We start from the raw sequence: 14,506 nt of genomic DNA on the forward strand, positions 1-14,506 counted from the left end.
GATTCTTTTGGGGAAACTGGTTTCCCAATAGGATGGGGGGGGCATGTATAAATGGAGATTTTTAGCCTTTGGACTTCAACCCCCAGAAGTCCCTTAGTATTTCCCAAAATTCCCTTTTCCTGTGTCCCTGCATTTTGCATGATTGTATTTAAGTGGCTGTAGATCCTTCCTCTTTCTCTTTTTGGACCTGCAACCCGGCTGAATTCAGGCAGTTCTTTTGCCCTAGTTATTATTAATAAAACTTTAAAAATATGATACTTAGTTATTGAATATTAATTTTAAAACTCACAATATGATTGGGGATGTAGACTCTAAAATGATCACCCTAGTGCAAACATCAATAATATGGAAATAAGTTTTGATCAAGGACACATGTAAAACCCAGTGGAATTGTGTCAGCTACAGGAGGGGTGGAGGGAGGGAGCGAAAAGAACATGATTCTTGTAACCAGGGGAAAATATTCTAAATTGACTAATTAAATAAACAAATGACTAATTAAATAATTAAAAAAAAGAAAGGCTTGGATGAAATAGCCTATACATCTATCATTCTCATCTCATCAATAAAACATCTTTTATTTTCATTAAAAAAAAAAAAGATTACCCACATTCCCTTTCCAGGAAGACAGGAGACCTTTCTAAAATAAAAGGTATTTTATTTTAAGCTGGGTTCTGGGCTCAGAGAAGGACCGTCAGGAGATTACAGAGACCAGGGTGAAATGGAACCAGGGCCACTCCTGGACATATGGTCAATGCCTGACTAAGCCGTTCAACACAGATCTAGTCTAGCTTGGGAACAGGGAGGCAAGAGGAAGGATGATGAGGAAGGATGGGGCACGAATTGGATTCTCCAGACGGGGTAACGGGGTCAGGAGATGAGTCCTGGTGTCTGAACTATGGGGGTATATGAATGTGTGTGTGTGTGTGTGTTGGGGGGAGTTATCCCAATGGTCCCCAGAATGTTTCCCAAACTCCAAATTGTTCACAAATCCACTGTACCCTCCAAGTCAGAGGGTCGGGATGGCAGTTTAGAGCTAACTCACTGTCAGGGAGATTCATGACTCAAGGGATGTTTTCCAGAGCTTGGCAATATGGTCCTGTGAGCTGGTTGCTGCCCAGTTGCTGCTTTTGCTGCCAAATACAAGGCAGGCCCTCCCCTCCCCGGGGGAGCCTGACGGTCAGGCTCCTCAGAGAACCCACCGTGCAGATTGAAAGCAGCAGGATTTCTTTTCTCTTCTCCAGAGAGCCTTGTGGTATTGACTCGCATCTAATCTGCTATCCAGACGTGGCCAAGCTGATGGCAGGGCATACAAGAACCTGAAGATCCAGGGTTTAAATGGTTGCAGGCCTCTTGGAAGTCTCTATTGGGTCTATATGTCCCCTCCCTGGTCCAGAGGCCACTGCAGGGCTACATTTCCATCACCAACCTTGCCGCGTGGCTCCGAGCCTGAGCCAGTGGGGGCAGTGTAGCACTGGGGAGTCTCTCTCCCAGAATGGGTCTTTGGAGGGTGCACTGAGGACATCTCTGGGGTCTTGATGGTGGGAGAAGTTGGGAGGGGTCCAAAAGGCCCAGGCCACCCCCTCCCCCACTCTAGCCCAAGATGCCCAAGGTTCTGGCAGATGCACACCCAGGCTCCTCTGTGGTTTGGAGCAGGGAAGAATGAGATGAAAAGGAATGTTTCTTGGAATGAAAAGGGGGTGAGAGGGAAGGGCAGTGGGATGGCCTCAGGTTTCCATTCATAAATCATTGGGCTGCTGGGCCTTCTTGATTTCCTACAGAGAAAGAGAAGAAGGTTCAGTTTGGGGCTATTAAGTGCTGCAGGCAGCTGGGGAATGACTGCTAGAACTAATGGCAGGGCCAGAGCTGCCGCCCACCTCTGCCCATGAGCCTAAGGGGGCCCTGCGGCTGCTCCTTTCTTGGACTGCAGAGACAAGATCACCTAGACCATGTCCCTCATTGGCAGCAGACACCTGAGACTGAGAGAAAGGTAGCGAGTGGCCAGGTGGCCCTAGTCAGCAAGCAGGGGTTTCTTTCCTGTACCACATGCTGCCTGCCTCTGTCAGAACCTGTCTGTCCTGCCAGTGCCTGGCCCACTCCAGCCCTAAGGGCCTCTGGCAAGGGAAGGGGAAGACAAGGAGCCCGGTGCCTCACCTCGGCTAGGACCTTCCTCAGCATCAGATAAGCCTCATCCAAGTCGTCATTGATGATGATCAAATCAAACAGGTTAGGCTCCTTGCCTGGAAATAGAAGAGGAGGCCAGGGAAGTTGGGTCTGCGGCCTGAGGTTCCCTCGCCTCCCTTTTCAAGGAACACCGCCACCTTATCCTAGTGTCACCACAAATAAGCTTAGGGATGTACTGAGGATGTCCCTGGGGTCTTGATGATGGGAGAAGATGTGAAGGGAGTAGGTCAGGATTTCTAAGAGGCCAACGGGATGATGTACAGTGTGTGCCAAAATGAGGTAACATTCAAAGAACTAGGTGCAACTCTCCTCTGAGACGCAGTAGCTGTGTGGCTCTAAACAAGACACCTGTGCTCTGTCCCAATTTCCTCACCTGGAAAATGAGGATACTACTCACATAAAATTGGTGTTGCTATAGTTATATCATCATTACCACTCCTATGGGCCATTCCAAAAGTCTTCCAATTCACCTCCTTGCTTCCAATTTCTCCCTCTTTGGTTCCTCTTCTATGCATCTGCCAAAATAATTTTCCTAAAACATAGACAACATCTCTCTTCTACTCAAAAAATCTTCAGTGGCTTCCTATTGCCTCCAGGATAAACTAGCAGTAACTCTTCACCCTGTAAAGCACTCTACACATGGGACTGCCGCCCACCTTTGCAATCTAATGTCTCCATTTTGGTGCTTCTGGCTTGCCAGCCATTCTCTATACAGGATTCTCTAGCTCCTATTTTCTCGCGGGCATATGAGTGGTGCCCATGCCTAGACACCAGCTCATCTCACTTGCACATCTTAGAACCTCTAGCTTCCTTCAAAGCCAGCTTAGGTGCTACCTGCAACACCAGGCCTTAGACAATCCTGACAGTTAAGCATTCTCTTCTCTCCCTCCTGGAATGAATTACTCTGTAGAACTCTGCATTTTTAGTTTTTTGTATGCATGCTGCATTGCCCCAGAATGGCTTTGCTTTGCATCCCCAGAGATAAACAGAATGCTTTGCACAAAGTAGGTGTTTAATAAAAGCTGGATGAATCACCTACCTCACCATGTGCACTCTCCACCTCAACTTTCCACCCCCTGGTTCTGGGATTGACAATCAGTTAACATGACCATTACTCCAATGAAAGAGTTAATCCAACCTCACACCTATCAGATTGGCCAATATGACAGTAAAGGAAAATAATAAATATTAGAGGGAATGTGGCAAAATTGGGATACTAATACACTTCTGGTGGAGTTGTGAATTGATCCAACCATTCTGGAGGGCAATTTGGAACTATGCACAAAGGGCGCTAAAAGACTGTCTGCCCTTTGATCCAGCTATAGCACTGCTGAGTTTGTATCCCAAAGAGATAATAAGGAAAAAGACTTGTACAAGAATATTCATAGCTGCACTCTTTGTGGTGGCCAAAAATTGGAAAATGAGGGGATGCCCATCAATTGGGGAATGGCTGAACAAATTGTGGTATACATTGATGATGGAATACTATTGTGCTAAAAGGAACAATGAACTGGAGGAATTCCATGGGGACTGGAACGACCTCCAGGAAGTGATGCAGAGCGAGAGGAGCAGAACCAGGAGAACCTTATACACAGAGACTGATACACTGTGGTACAATTGAACGTAATGGACTTCTCTACTAGCAGCAATGCAGTGATCCAGGACAATTCTGAAGGACTTATGAGAAAGAACACCATCCACATCCAGAGAAAGAACTGTTGGGGTAGAAATGCAGATGAAAATATGATTTATCACTTGTTTACTTGTGTAAATGATTTGGGGTTTGGGTTTTAAAAGATTATTCACTTAGAAAAATGAATAATATGGAAATGTTTTGCATGACAATACACGTATAACCCAGATTGTCAGCTTGTCAACTCTGGGAAAGGGGAGGGAGACAACATGAATCCTATAACTTTGGAAAACTTATATGTAAATTTGCTATTAAAATAAAATGAAGATAAAACTTAAAAAAAAATAAGAGGGAGCTAATCTTCTAATGCTCTAAGGCTCCCTTCTGTAGAGACTTGCTCTATATCTATTTTCTTGTGTGGGTTTGAATCACCTACGGAGGGAAGCTGAAGGCTGGAAAGTAATGGGTTAAGTTTATAGGCTAGAAAGAGTGAGCCATAGAAGGAGCAGAGAGAAAGAGAAGGAACACAGGGACAACACTTTAGCATGGTCTCAGCATGTCAGCAGGTCAGCTCCATCTCAAATGGTCAGAGAGAGAGTGACTGAATGGAACTGATTTTATTGAGGCTTTCAGGAATGGGGGTTGCAGGATGTCAATCAAACAGTCGGTACATCAGAAGTTTTAACATAGTCATGACAAGCAAAAGGAACAGATGGCCCCAATAGTATAGCCAGGTACTCAGGTAAGAAGCACACCTGAAATCCTCTCCTTTCTGACACATTGGCCCCAGCTTATGCAAGTGCAAGTCTTTGATATTACAAAGGACCTACAGAACTTGTCTGCTAGCTTGCAGACTGCAGAGAATTGTGGAGGCTTGATTTTTAAGTTCCACAAAATTTAAGATCCAACCAATTTAAGGATTCAAAAGTCAATCATGTGAAATATTAGAAATATATCCCTAAGTCTGGTCCATGAGCACTTTGCTCAGTTTTTTAATACATCTCTAATACCTTCATGATTTGCTATAACTGACACCCTACACCTTCTCAGCCTAGGAAGAAGCTCTCTTTTCTGGCTTTCCTCTCCCATTCATGTCAGCTCCATCCCTCGTGGGTCTCTATCTCATTTCACTGTACTCTTCCCCTAGGCCCTCTCTTGTTAGCACACTATCCTCCACATTGGACTTGTGACCTCTCTCATGATATTGCTCTGTACTTCTTCCCTATTTAACTTTCCATGTATATAGTTTCTCTCCTTCAGGGCAGGGGTGGTTTCATTTTGGTCTTTGTATCTTTGGGGCCCAGCATGTAGCAGATGCTTGCTGAATTAAATGACTACACCTACCTCCCAGGGCTGGGGAGGAAGGCTTTTTGTAAAGTGAAAATCCTCCAATACTCCAAAGATACAGGGTTTCTTTGCACGCCTGCTCTTCACTGAGGCAGATCTCCACATCTATAAATGATTGTGAGGGCTACAGAAGCATGAGCTGTTTTAGGACCTGGGCTTAGGGTCACGGGATCCAGAGCTAGAAGGGAAATTAGACCCTTATAAATGAGGACGATAAGGTGAAGGGGACAGGAGTTCTTCAGGGTCACCCGAGTGTGAGGTGGCCAAACACGAATTCAGAATCTGGTCCCTGGACTCCCTCATTCTTTCCCTACACCACATGGCTGCACTTTTCCAGTCACCTCTAGCACACTTCCCATGCATTTAAGGCCACCACGCTCAGGCCAGGAACTCTCCTCACTCTGGCTTTTCCTCATCTTCTCCTTCATGACATTCTATGCTACAGCTAAAAAGTGACTTACCCTCACTTGCACTCATCTCACATCATTTTTACTGCCTGGAACCTCCCTTACATTCTCAGCCATCAATATCCCATTCATCCTTCCAGATGTGGCTCAACTTCCACCCCCTTCAGAAAGCCTTCCCTGAACACCTTTACTTTCTTGAGGCTCCAATGGGACACTATGTTCCCCTTGCACACTAATATCCTAGAGTTTTGGGTGCATGAGTCACCATCTAACTAGAATTAAGTGCCATGAGGGTGGGTTCTATTTTAGGACAACATTAGCGGATATTTCTGGAAACATTAAGGAATTCAACATGCTCTCATCCTTCAACAGCTCTTTTTACTGCTAAGGAAACTAAGGCTCAGAGAATGTTAGTGACTTGTACAAGGTCACACAAAAAGTAAGCAGCTGATCAAGAACTCTAATCTGGGTCTTCTGATTCCCCAAACTAAGATGCTTCCCTGCTTTGGGTCCCAATTCTCCATATCCTTACAATCCCCTGGATCCTAGAACCCAGGACACCATAAGGATATGTGGTTTAATCCCTTCATTTTATAGCAAAGGAACCTGTAGCTCAGAGGGAAAAAGTAATGTGCCTAAGTTCACACAGGTAGCAAGAGCCAGAGAACGTCCTATTCTTTCTCTCCCTGGATAGCCAAGCCTAGGAAGGGTTTCCAATTGATCAGCTAAGCAAATGGATGATTATAGCCAGAGCCAGCCAGAACATAGCGGGCCCTGAATGTATGGGAGGTGTGTTGGAGGGGGGCACAAGAATGATCCCTGATACAGAGCAGGGAACCTGGGCAGCTTCTCTGCGCCCACACTACTCACTGCTCTCCATGTCAGCGGCGGCTGCAGTCAGCCTCTTCTGCAGGCTCTCCTCTGTTTCGGTCTTCCTGTCTCTCAGTCGCTTTTCCTGAAACACAACGGAGGCCTTGTGACTGAGACGCCACCTCAGCCCTCATTAAGCACCAGAGGAGCTAAGTAAGGTCCCTCATCGAAGCTCTCTCAAACTAGGTCTGAAGTGTCTTACCCACAGGGTCCATTCATTTGCAGGAAGTCTCTGCTAAGAGAGGCCTGACCGATGGGAACTCTGCTTGCCAAACAAAAGCCCAGGCCCTTGCTCTTTAATGCCATTTCTTGGGTGGGGTGGGGTAGATTCTTAACAACTTATGGTGATTCAGAACTAAATGTAATAGAAGTGGAGAGATACTTTTCCCTCTCTCCTGTTAGGGATGTCCTCTAAAGCACCCCTAACACAGAGCCACCCAGATTCTCCTCAGACATAATAGAGACAAATCAAATGATTCCCTTTCTCCAACTACTAGAAAGCTGTTCTTATGCTGAGCAAAAGCGCTGTGAAAAGGGAATCAATAGACAAGCTTTCTAAAGGAGGCTAATGAGGAGGTGAGACCAGAAGGTCTCAAAGGCCCCATCTAACTCTAGATTTAAGATTCCAAGATCAGTAAGTGACTTTCTTGGAGCCCAAGGAGGGAAGCAGCTATGGTAACCAGCCTCAGGGCTCTGGGGGCTGAGGTGGCCCTTGGGCTGTACACAACACCTCCCCATATCCAGGGAGTGCTACACTTGTCACTGTAGGAAAAGAAGTAAGGAATCCTGGCCCAGGAGAATGAAGAGTACTTTGACCCGATGGAATACGTGATCTAAGATGAAAGTTGAGGAGAATGAGGATGAGGATGGATGGGTTTCTGAGAGAAGACGATGACACAAGGAAAAAAGAAAGAAGCCTTGCCTCACTAGAGCCTAGATGGGCAGGAGGTTCTTCCCAGGATGATTAGGACAATTCTAAAATCCAAGTTTTGTGTGGCCCTGGCCATTGTTACCCCTCTCTTCTGTGGCTGGTTTTTCAGGAATTAGCCCCCCTCCAGCCCAGCATACTCCTATGACCACACTTTTGGCTAAGAACAGGTCACATTTTCTGAGGATTCTTGTTTCCATTCTAGAAGCTGGGCCCTCCTGGATGGTGGGAATCATCCCTGGCGATTGGCCCTCTAGGTCACTCCCTCCACATCCTGGGAGGAAGACAGAGATGGCCCAACTTCTCATCAATCAGCAAAACATAATGAGATTTTATTAGATATGAGCCTTTGTGGAAGAGTGAGACTTCTTGCATTTTGTGGCTGGACCAGGTATAATCTGCACCAAGAGCTCATTCCCGTGATGCTTAGGTTAATCCTTGTCCTCAAACGCAGGCCCAGAAGAGCATCCTGGTCAAATGACAAAGGGAGTGAGCAGCAGAGCTGACATTCACACTCTGGTCCCCCACCTCCAAATCTAAAATTCTAAAATGGAAGATGGATCAAAGACCACAGAAGGGCTCTTAAGAATAAAATGTTGATGATATTATAAAAAGTTAACTTGAAGATGAAGAGGAAAGTCTTTAAAGAGATCATCCCTGCTTCCATCTTCGATCAATGGGGCTTTTCTGGGAGCTCCCAAATGACCTTATTCTAAAATGATATCTATAAATTAAAGATGGAAGTCGTAGGGGCAGTTAAGTGCTCAGCAGATGGAGGTCCAGACCTAAACACGGGAGGTCTTGGGTTCAAATCTGACCCCAGATACTTCCCAGCTGTGTGACCCTGGGCAAGCCACTTCACCCTCATTGCCTAGCCCTTACCACTCTTCTGCCTTGTAACTGATACTTAGTATTGATTCTCAGACATAAGATAAGAGTTTAAGAGAAAAAAGATGGAAGCAGGGCTGATAATTAAAAATGAATATGAGAGTCGCAAACCTTCAGGGTTCACTGAACAGGTAGATGGCTTGGGAACACTCAGAAGGAGTGATCACTAGGAACCATCCTTGTTCCCTAAAAATGTCAGGGCAAATACCACAGATGTGCACTGACTGATAGAAAATTAACCCCACTTTCTTTTGTTTTGTTTTTTTTTTTAAAACCCTTACCTTCTGTCTTAGAATCAATATTGGGTATTGAGTGGTAAGGGCTAGGCAATGGGGGTCAAGTGACTTGCCCAGGGTCACACAGCTGGGAAGTGTCAGAGGCCAGATTTGAACCCAGGACCTCCCATCTCTGGGCCTGGTTCTCAATCCACTGAGCCACCTAGCTTCCCCCTAATGTCACTTTCTTGAAAGATAGAATGACTAAAACATCCAATTGGAGCCATGCTACAGACCTAGGCATCTAGATTTCAGTCAGCTACCTCAGCTTCTCATGACATCTTCAATTCAGTGCCCATCCTATACAAGGCACTAGGGAGACAGTGACCAAATGAAGGACTTTACATGCTCTCAGGGGAAACCACCACAGGCAGATCAAGTATAAAACAAGGCAGGGAAATAAGGGGGTGAGAGAGAGATCTCACAGTGGAGCCACTGAGGAGAGAGAACGTTATCAGTTGGGAAGGCTTCTGGGAGGAGGTGATACTTGACCTGAGTCCGGAGGAAGGGAAGGAACCTGAGATAAAGGCAGGGGAAGAGTAAAGGCAGATGGATTTTTATTAGACCCAAAGGGGAGTAATGATGATGGATACTGATTTGCAGGAAGGTCTCTGGTGGCAAGCCCCCAGCCCCTGTGGAGGTTTTGTCTATTTAACATTCCTATTGATGACTTCAACAAAAGCATATATGGTATGTTTATAAATGAGCAGAGGACAAAAAATTGGGAGGTATAACTACAGCAGATACTAGACTGAAAGTAAAAAAGATCTGGGTTCAAATCTAGCTATAGGAGCTTCCTAGCTGTGTGACAAACTTTACTGCAATCACTCCTCCTCTCTGTGGCCAAGTTTTCTATTCTATAAAATGAGGAAGTGGCCTTGATTACCTAAAAGGTTCCTCTTGGCTCTAAATTCTTTGTTATGATCATCCCTCACAGAAGGAACCATGCCCAGGATCATTCTTCCTGCTCTGATCTGAGCTGGGACCACATATAGAGACGATACAAGTTTTTCAGGTCAGGAAAGAAGGGATTGTTCTTTTCTGTGGAACCAGTTCAAGTTGTTCCCTCAGAAAAGGGGAGATGACAGCCTCTCTGTGGTGTCCTCTTCATGTGAATGGGACAAGGACCCTTTCATTCATCAGCAAGGGGGGGGTCGAGAGAGGGGGGTGGCAGGGAGGCAGAGGGGCTGGTTTCCTGACAGGTTTCCCCACCCCCTATTCAGCTCTGTCATGCTAGACTAGAGGATTTCATGGGCTGGCTGCCCTGTGGGACCTAATTCTGACCAAGAAGAAAGAGCTCAGTGAATATAACTGGGAATGTAAGTGAAACAGAAAAAGCCAAAGTCAAAGGTGAAAACCTTTCCCAAGGAACATGGAAAATGGAGAGAAGCATCCTGGGGATTCAAAGACCCAGAAAATGAGGCAAGTTCTACCTCAGACAGGAAGCTGTGCCAGAAATCCACTTGATGAGTGACTTCCAGGGCAGCCCCAGGCCAGGCTCACCTGGGGGTTTACCACAAGGGAGCAGATGCTGACCTCTCTCACTCTCTAAAGAGGGCTCGTGGCTATGATGTCCCATTGGGCGAGCCTTTGGGGCCCTTGTCTAAAAAGCTCCCCAAGGGCTGCCATAGCTAGAGTTATGGGCAGCGACTCCCTGCTCAGTCCCCCAAAGATCAAGTGTGAAACATACCAAAATGTCCAGGGATGGCGCCTGGATGGAGATATAGATGGGCTGTAGCTCCGTCTTCTTGATGTTTCTCACTCCTTGCAGGTCTATGTCCAACACACAGATCCGGTTCATCGCCTGCACAGCCTGCACAGCGGCTTTGCTGGAAAGAGGGCAGAGTGGCCATTCAGGCAAAAGTAGGAACCAACTCTGCTCTGGTCAACATCTCCAGGCAAGCACAGTGGCTGCCCAGATACCATTCCCCATATGGGATCCTCCAAACCTCCAGGGGTGTGATGGAGAAGACATTTGGCTAGGTGTTACTGGGAACCCACATTCTAGCCTCAGTTCTGCTTTTCCTTTGATCAGTTATAGTCTTTCTGGGCCTCAGTTCCTTCATCTGTAAAATGGGGACACTACTATCCAGCATACTGACTAACATCAAAGACTTCTAAACAACAACATTATTATTAAATTACATTCCTAGAACTATAGTTCTAAAGTTCATAAAATGCTTTTTTCACAGTAACCTTGTAAAGGAAGTGATGACATAGAGGACTATCCCTATTTTAAGGATGAGGAAACCGAAGAGTAAAGTGTCTTGTCCAAGATCACACGGCTAGGGGGACTACAGAAATTGGATGAAAACCCAGATCTGTCTGTCTCTTTTTTTAAACAACATGCTCTATAGATGCCTTTTGTTTTCACGTCACAATTAATTCTAGGTGGGTGTCCAACTGCTTCTCCCCTTCCCAAACATGAATCACATGTATAAATATTTTTGTCAAAGTTATCTGCTTTGTACTGTGCCTTTCAAGGCATAAAATGAACATTTCTCTGAGGCGCTTTCTTTGACCACAATAGCTAGACTTGAGCAAGGAGGGAAACTGAAAACTAGTGGTTCCTATTAAGCAAAGGATGGATACCTTCCAAGCCTGGCATAGGGACATTTGGGAAGCCTGCCCTCTGAATCTGAGCCCAATCAACAACACTTGACGGTAGGGCACTGGTAAACCCCAACTTGGACAGACCTTTGCTGGGCCTGGAGTGACTCCACAGAGGTTTGGGACCTGCAGACATGGCATGAGAAAATGCTCTTCTCAGGATCCTTCCATGCTTTTCTCTTTTCCCATCCTGCCTAGCTAAATCACCATTAGCTCTTATACACTTCTCAGTCCTAAGGGAATGTCTGTCCAGTTGGGCTGGAAATGCAAGAAGCAAACATTTGAATAGAATGATGCTTGATCTCTGTCTGAGGCTCCTCCTGTCCCTTTCTGACCTAAAGTGGAATTGAATGAGTTTTTCCCTCCTACATGATTGCCTCAATGCTGCCTTCTCTGCCATATCCTCAGTGCTAGTCTTTTCAAAGTGCTGAAAGCAATGTGCTAGCAATGGGACCTGAAGAAGTGCAGAGCCCTGACAGAATGAGGTGAGGGTTGCCATCCATCTTTCCTTTACTGAGTTGGCTCAGGCTATAGGCAGCTCCTCTCTCCTCCATAGGGCCCCTGTCACCTCTTTTCCTTCTGGAGAGCTTGAAGGCAGCTGGATAGCCTTCTCACAGCCACCCTCTGCATCTCTGGCCTCTTGTGGAACATTTCATTTTCCTTCAGTGTAAGCACAAGTTTTGTTTTGTTTTTAAAGGATCTAAGTCCAGGAGGGCATAGCTGTGATCTGATGCCAGAAGGCAAAGGGAACCTCTCTGCCCAGAGGGGCTTATGGGCAGAGTGCAAGCCTAAACTTCTCTCCTATAGAGTGAAACCTTTTTCTGAAGCCTTAGCAGTTGGTGCTTGTCAAGCAGAATTTCTCTTTTCTGGGGCATATTCCCCAGCCCCTGCATCTGAGATGCCCATTCCCAGTCAACACTTGTTTATTGCTCCTCTTTTCTACAGTCTATGTTCTCCCTAATCAACAGGGCCATCTCCTGGAAAGCAAACATTGTGGCCACTACATTCTGCTTTAGGTTCTTGCAGTTGCTGAAGTGCTGAGGCAATTGGGTTTGTAATTATCTGAGTAGCTGGCTGTGTGCTGCTTGGGCTTGAAGTTGCCTAGGACAGACAGAGACAGACATACACACACATTGAGCCCTAAAGAACAAGTTCATTGCCTCTTGTTATGAGGATGAGATGAGTTAGTGGATGGGAAAACACACAGGATTGTTACTACTATTATTATTATTCCGATACAAGGTCATCTCTGGTCATGTTTTGTTCCTTGCTCTTTTGTACTTCTCCCGGAGCAAATCAATTATTCAAAGTATCCTGGAGTTAAGTGACTTACCTAAGTCACATGGCTAGTAAATGTCTGAGGCCAGACTTGAACCCTCCTGTTCTATCCACTGGGCCACCTTGGTGCCTCCATTTGCTCAATTAGTCAGACTTCAAAGTTCAGAATGATGATCCCTCTTTTTCTCTCTCATTTCCCTATATCCTCTCAACAGTCTATTTGTTCTTCTCAATCCCTCTCAACTGTTCCTTCCCTTCCCATTTTCACTGCTCCCACTAGCTAAAGTCTGGGCTATCTTGGGAGGTGGAGCCCTCCCCTTTGGAGACAATGTGTTGGATGTGTATCTTATAGTGAGGATTCCTTGAAGGTATGGATTAGACGAAGGTGATTATTGAGGTCTAATTCTCAGACTCTGTGACTACCACCAAAAGCCTCCTGCCTCCCGTCTCTAGCCCCACTCAGATTCATCCTACAACTTCTGCCACGTAAATCTTCCTAAAACATAGCTCTGACTGTATTGTACCCCTCCTCAAAAACCTAAAGAGGCTCCCCACAGTCCACTGAACAAATCCCAAACTTCACAGCCTGACATTCAGGGACTTTCAGTAGCTGGGCCTACAGCACCTGGAGAGCTCCATCTTCTCCTTCCTTCCCTGAATCTCCCGACTGCTTAAAACAACTGGGCAACGTGTTCTTGGAAGGAGCCTGAAGTGGGATTTTGTTTATGCTTTAACTCTCCTAGGAGCACAACAGTCCCTCCACTCCCTATACATACATATATAGGCCTATAGAAATCTTATCCATCTTCCAAGCTTAAATGCAGCCACTGCTGCCACCCGTTTCTCCTCTACAAAGTCTTCCATGCTCTGCCTGGCCAGCCTGACTCTCTCCTTCCTGAGAATTTTCAGAACACTCTGACTATACCTCTCACAGGAACCGTTAATCTGTAGTCTACCAGGTATTTTCTTTAGAAAGTGGCACTATCAGGAAACTGGTTCCCCACTTTACAGATAAGAAAGTTGAAGATCAAAGAGATTCACACTGCTGTGAATGCTGGGATTTGTGCCCAGATCTTTGGATCCTGAGATCAGTGTTCTTTGGCCACTACCACATACAGTGGCCCCTCACACAGCCTTTTCTCTCCTGGGTTTTCTTCCTTTTTCTTTTCTTTTCTTTTTTTAAATCCCTACTTTCTGTCTTAGTAATGACTCTAAGACAAAAAGGCAAGGGCTAGGCAACTGGGGTTAAATGACTTGCCCAGGGTCACACAGCTAGGAAGAGTCTGTGGCTAGATTTGAACCAAGGTTCTCCTAACTCTAGGCCTGGTACTCTTTATCCACTGTGCCATCTAGCTGCCTTTCCCTCTTGGATTTTGACCTGTCTCCTCACCCTGTGATTCTGTGGATATCTTCTGGCTCTGGGGAGCCACCCATCATTGATCCCTCCCACCAATCACTGTAATTAGAGAGAATTACAAGAGAACATGAACATCAAGTTTAGGAGTAAGGGCCATCTTACTTTAGAAGCAAAATGGTGGTACTCAGGTCATTCTCCAGGGGTCATAAGACTATCATCCTAGAGATCAGGAAGCTGCAGAAAGGAATATTTAAAGCTAATAAATGGAGGGAGCAGTAGGGTGGCTTAGTGATTGAGAGCCCAGCCTGGAGATGGGAGGTCTTGAGTTCAAATCTGACCTTAGACAGGTACTAGCTATGAGACCCTGAACAAGTCACTTATCCCCACTGCTGAGCCCTTAACTCTCTTCTGCTTTGGAACCAATACATAGTACTGATTCTAAGAAGGGTTAAAAAAAAAGCTGGCACAAGGGGAAAACTTCATAATATCTGTAAGAAAGGCTTCAGGAAGAGATGAATCCCCCATTGTACGGTCTTCATGTAAAGGCACGAGTTGGAGGTGGTGTGGGAGATGTTCCCCTCAGGTACAAGTTGTATAAGTACTAGGGCCCTTTAACCACCCCTAGGATGCTGAGTGTGTGAAGATCTGGATTCAAAGCCCTGTTTGGGCCACTCACTCCCTGCATTGTTTTGGGAAAGTCACCACCTCTGTGCGACTCCATTTCTTCCTTTA

General features: G+C 45.8%; 1 protein-coding gene across 4 annotated transcripts in view; it reads right to left on the minus strand.

Annotated features, from left to right (window-relative positions):
* Positions 1-634: 634 nt before the first annotated feature.
* GUK1 (guanylate kinase 1) overlaps positions 635-14,506 on the minus strand; it is a 34,602-nt gene continuing 20,730 nt past the window's right edge. For all 4 annotated transcript variants that reach the window (XM_001376737.4, XM_007499762.3, XM_007499758.2 and 1 more), the window contains 4 exons: positions 10,220-10,358; positions 6,439-6,523; positions 2,152-2,237; positions 635-1,772 (listed from right to left, as the gene is read on the minus strand). In XM_001376737.4, the coding sequence (XP_001376774.2) occupies positions 1,737-1,772; positions 2,152-2,237; positions 6,439-6,523; positions 10,220-10,358 (346 nt within the window). In that variant the 3' untranslated portion in view covers positions 635-1,736. The remainder of the gene's footprint in view (positions 1,773-2,151; positions 2,238-6,438; positions 6,524-10,219; positions 10,359-14,506) is intronic.

This window comes from Monodelphis domestica, chromosome 7, assembly GCF_027887165.1.
Source record: "Monodelphis domestica isolate mMonDom1 chromosome 7, mMonDom1.pri, whole genome shotgun sequence".
In the NCBI taxonomy this organism is placed as follows: domain Eukaryota; kingdom Metazoa; phylum Chordata; class Mammalia; order Didelphimorphia; family Didelphidae; genus Monodelphis; species Monodelphis domestica.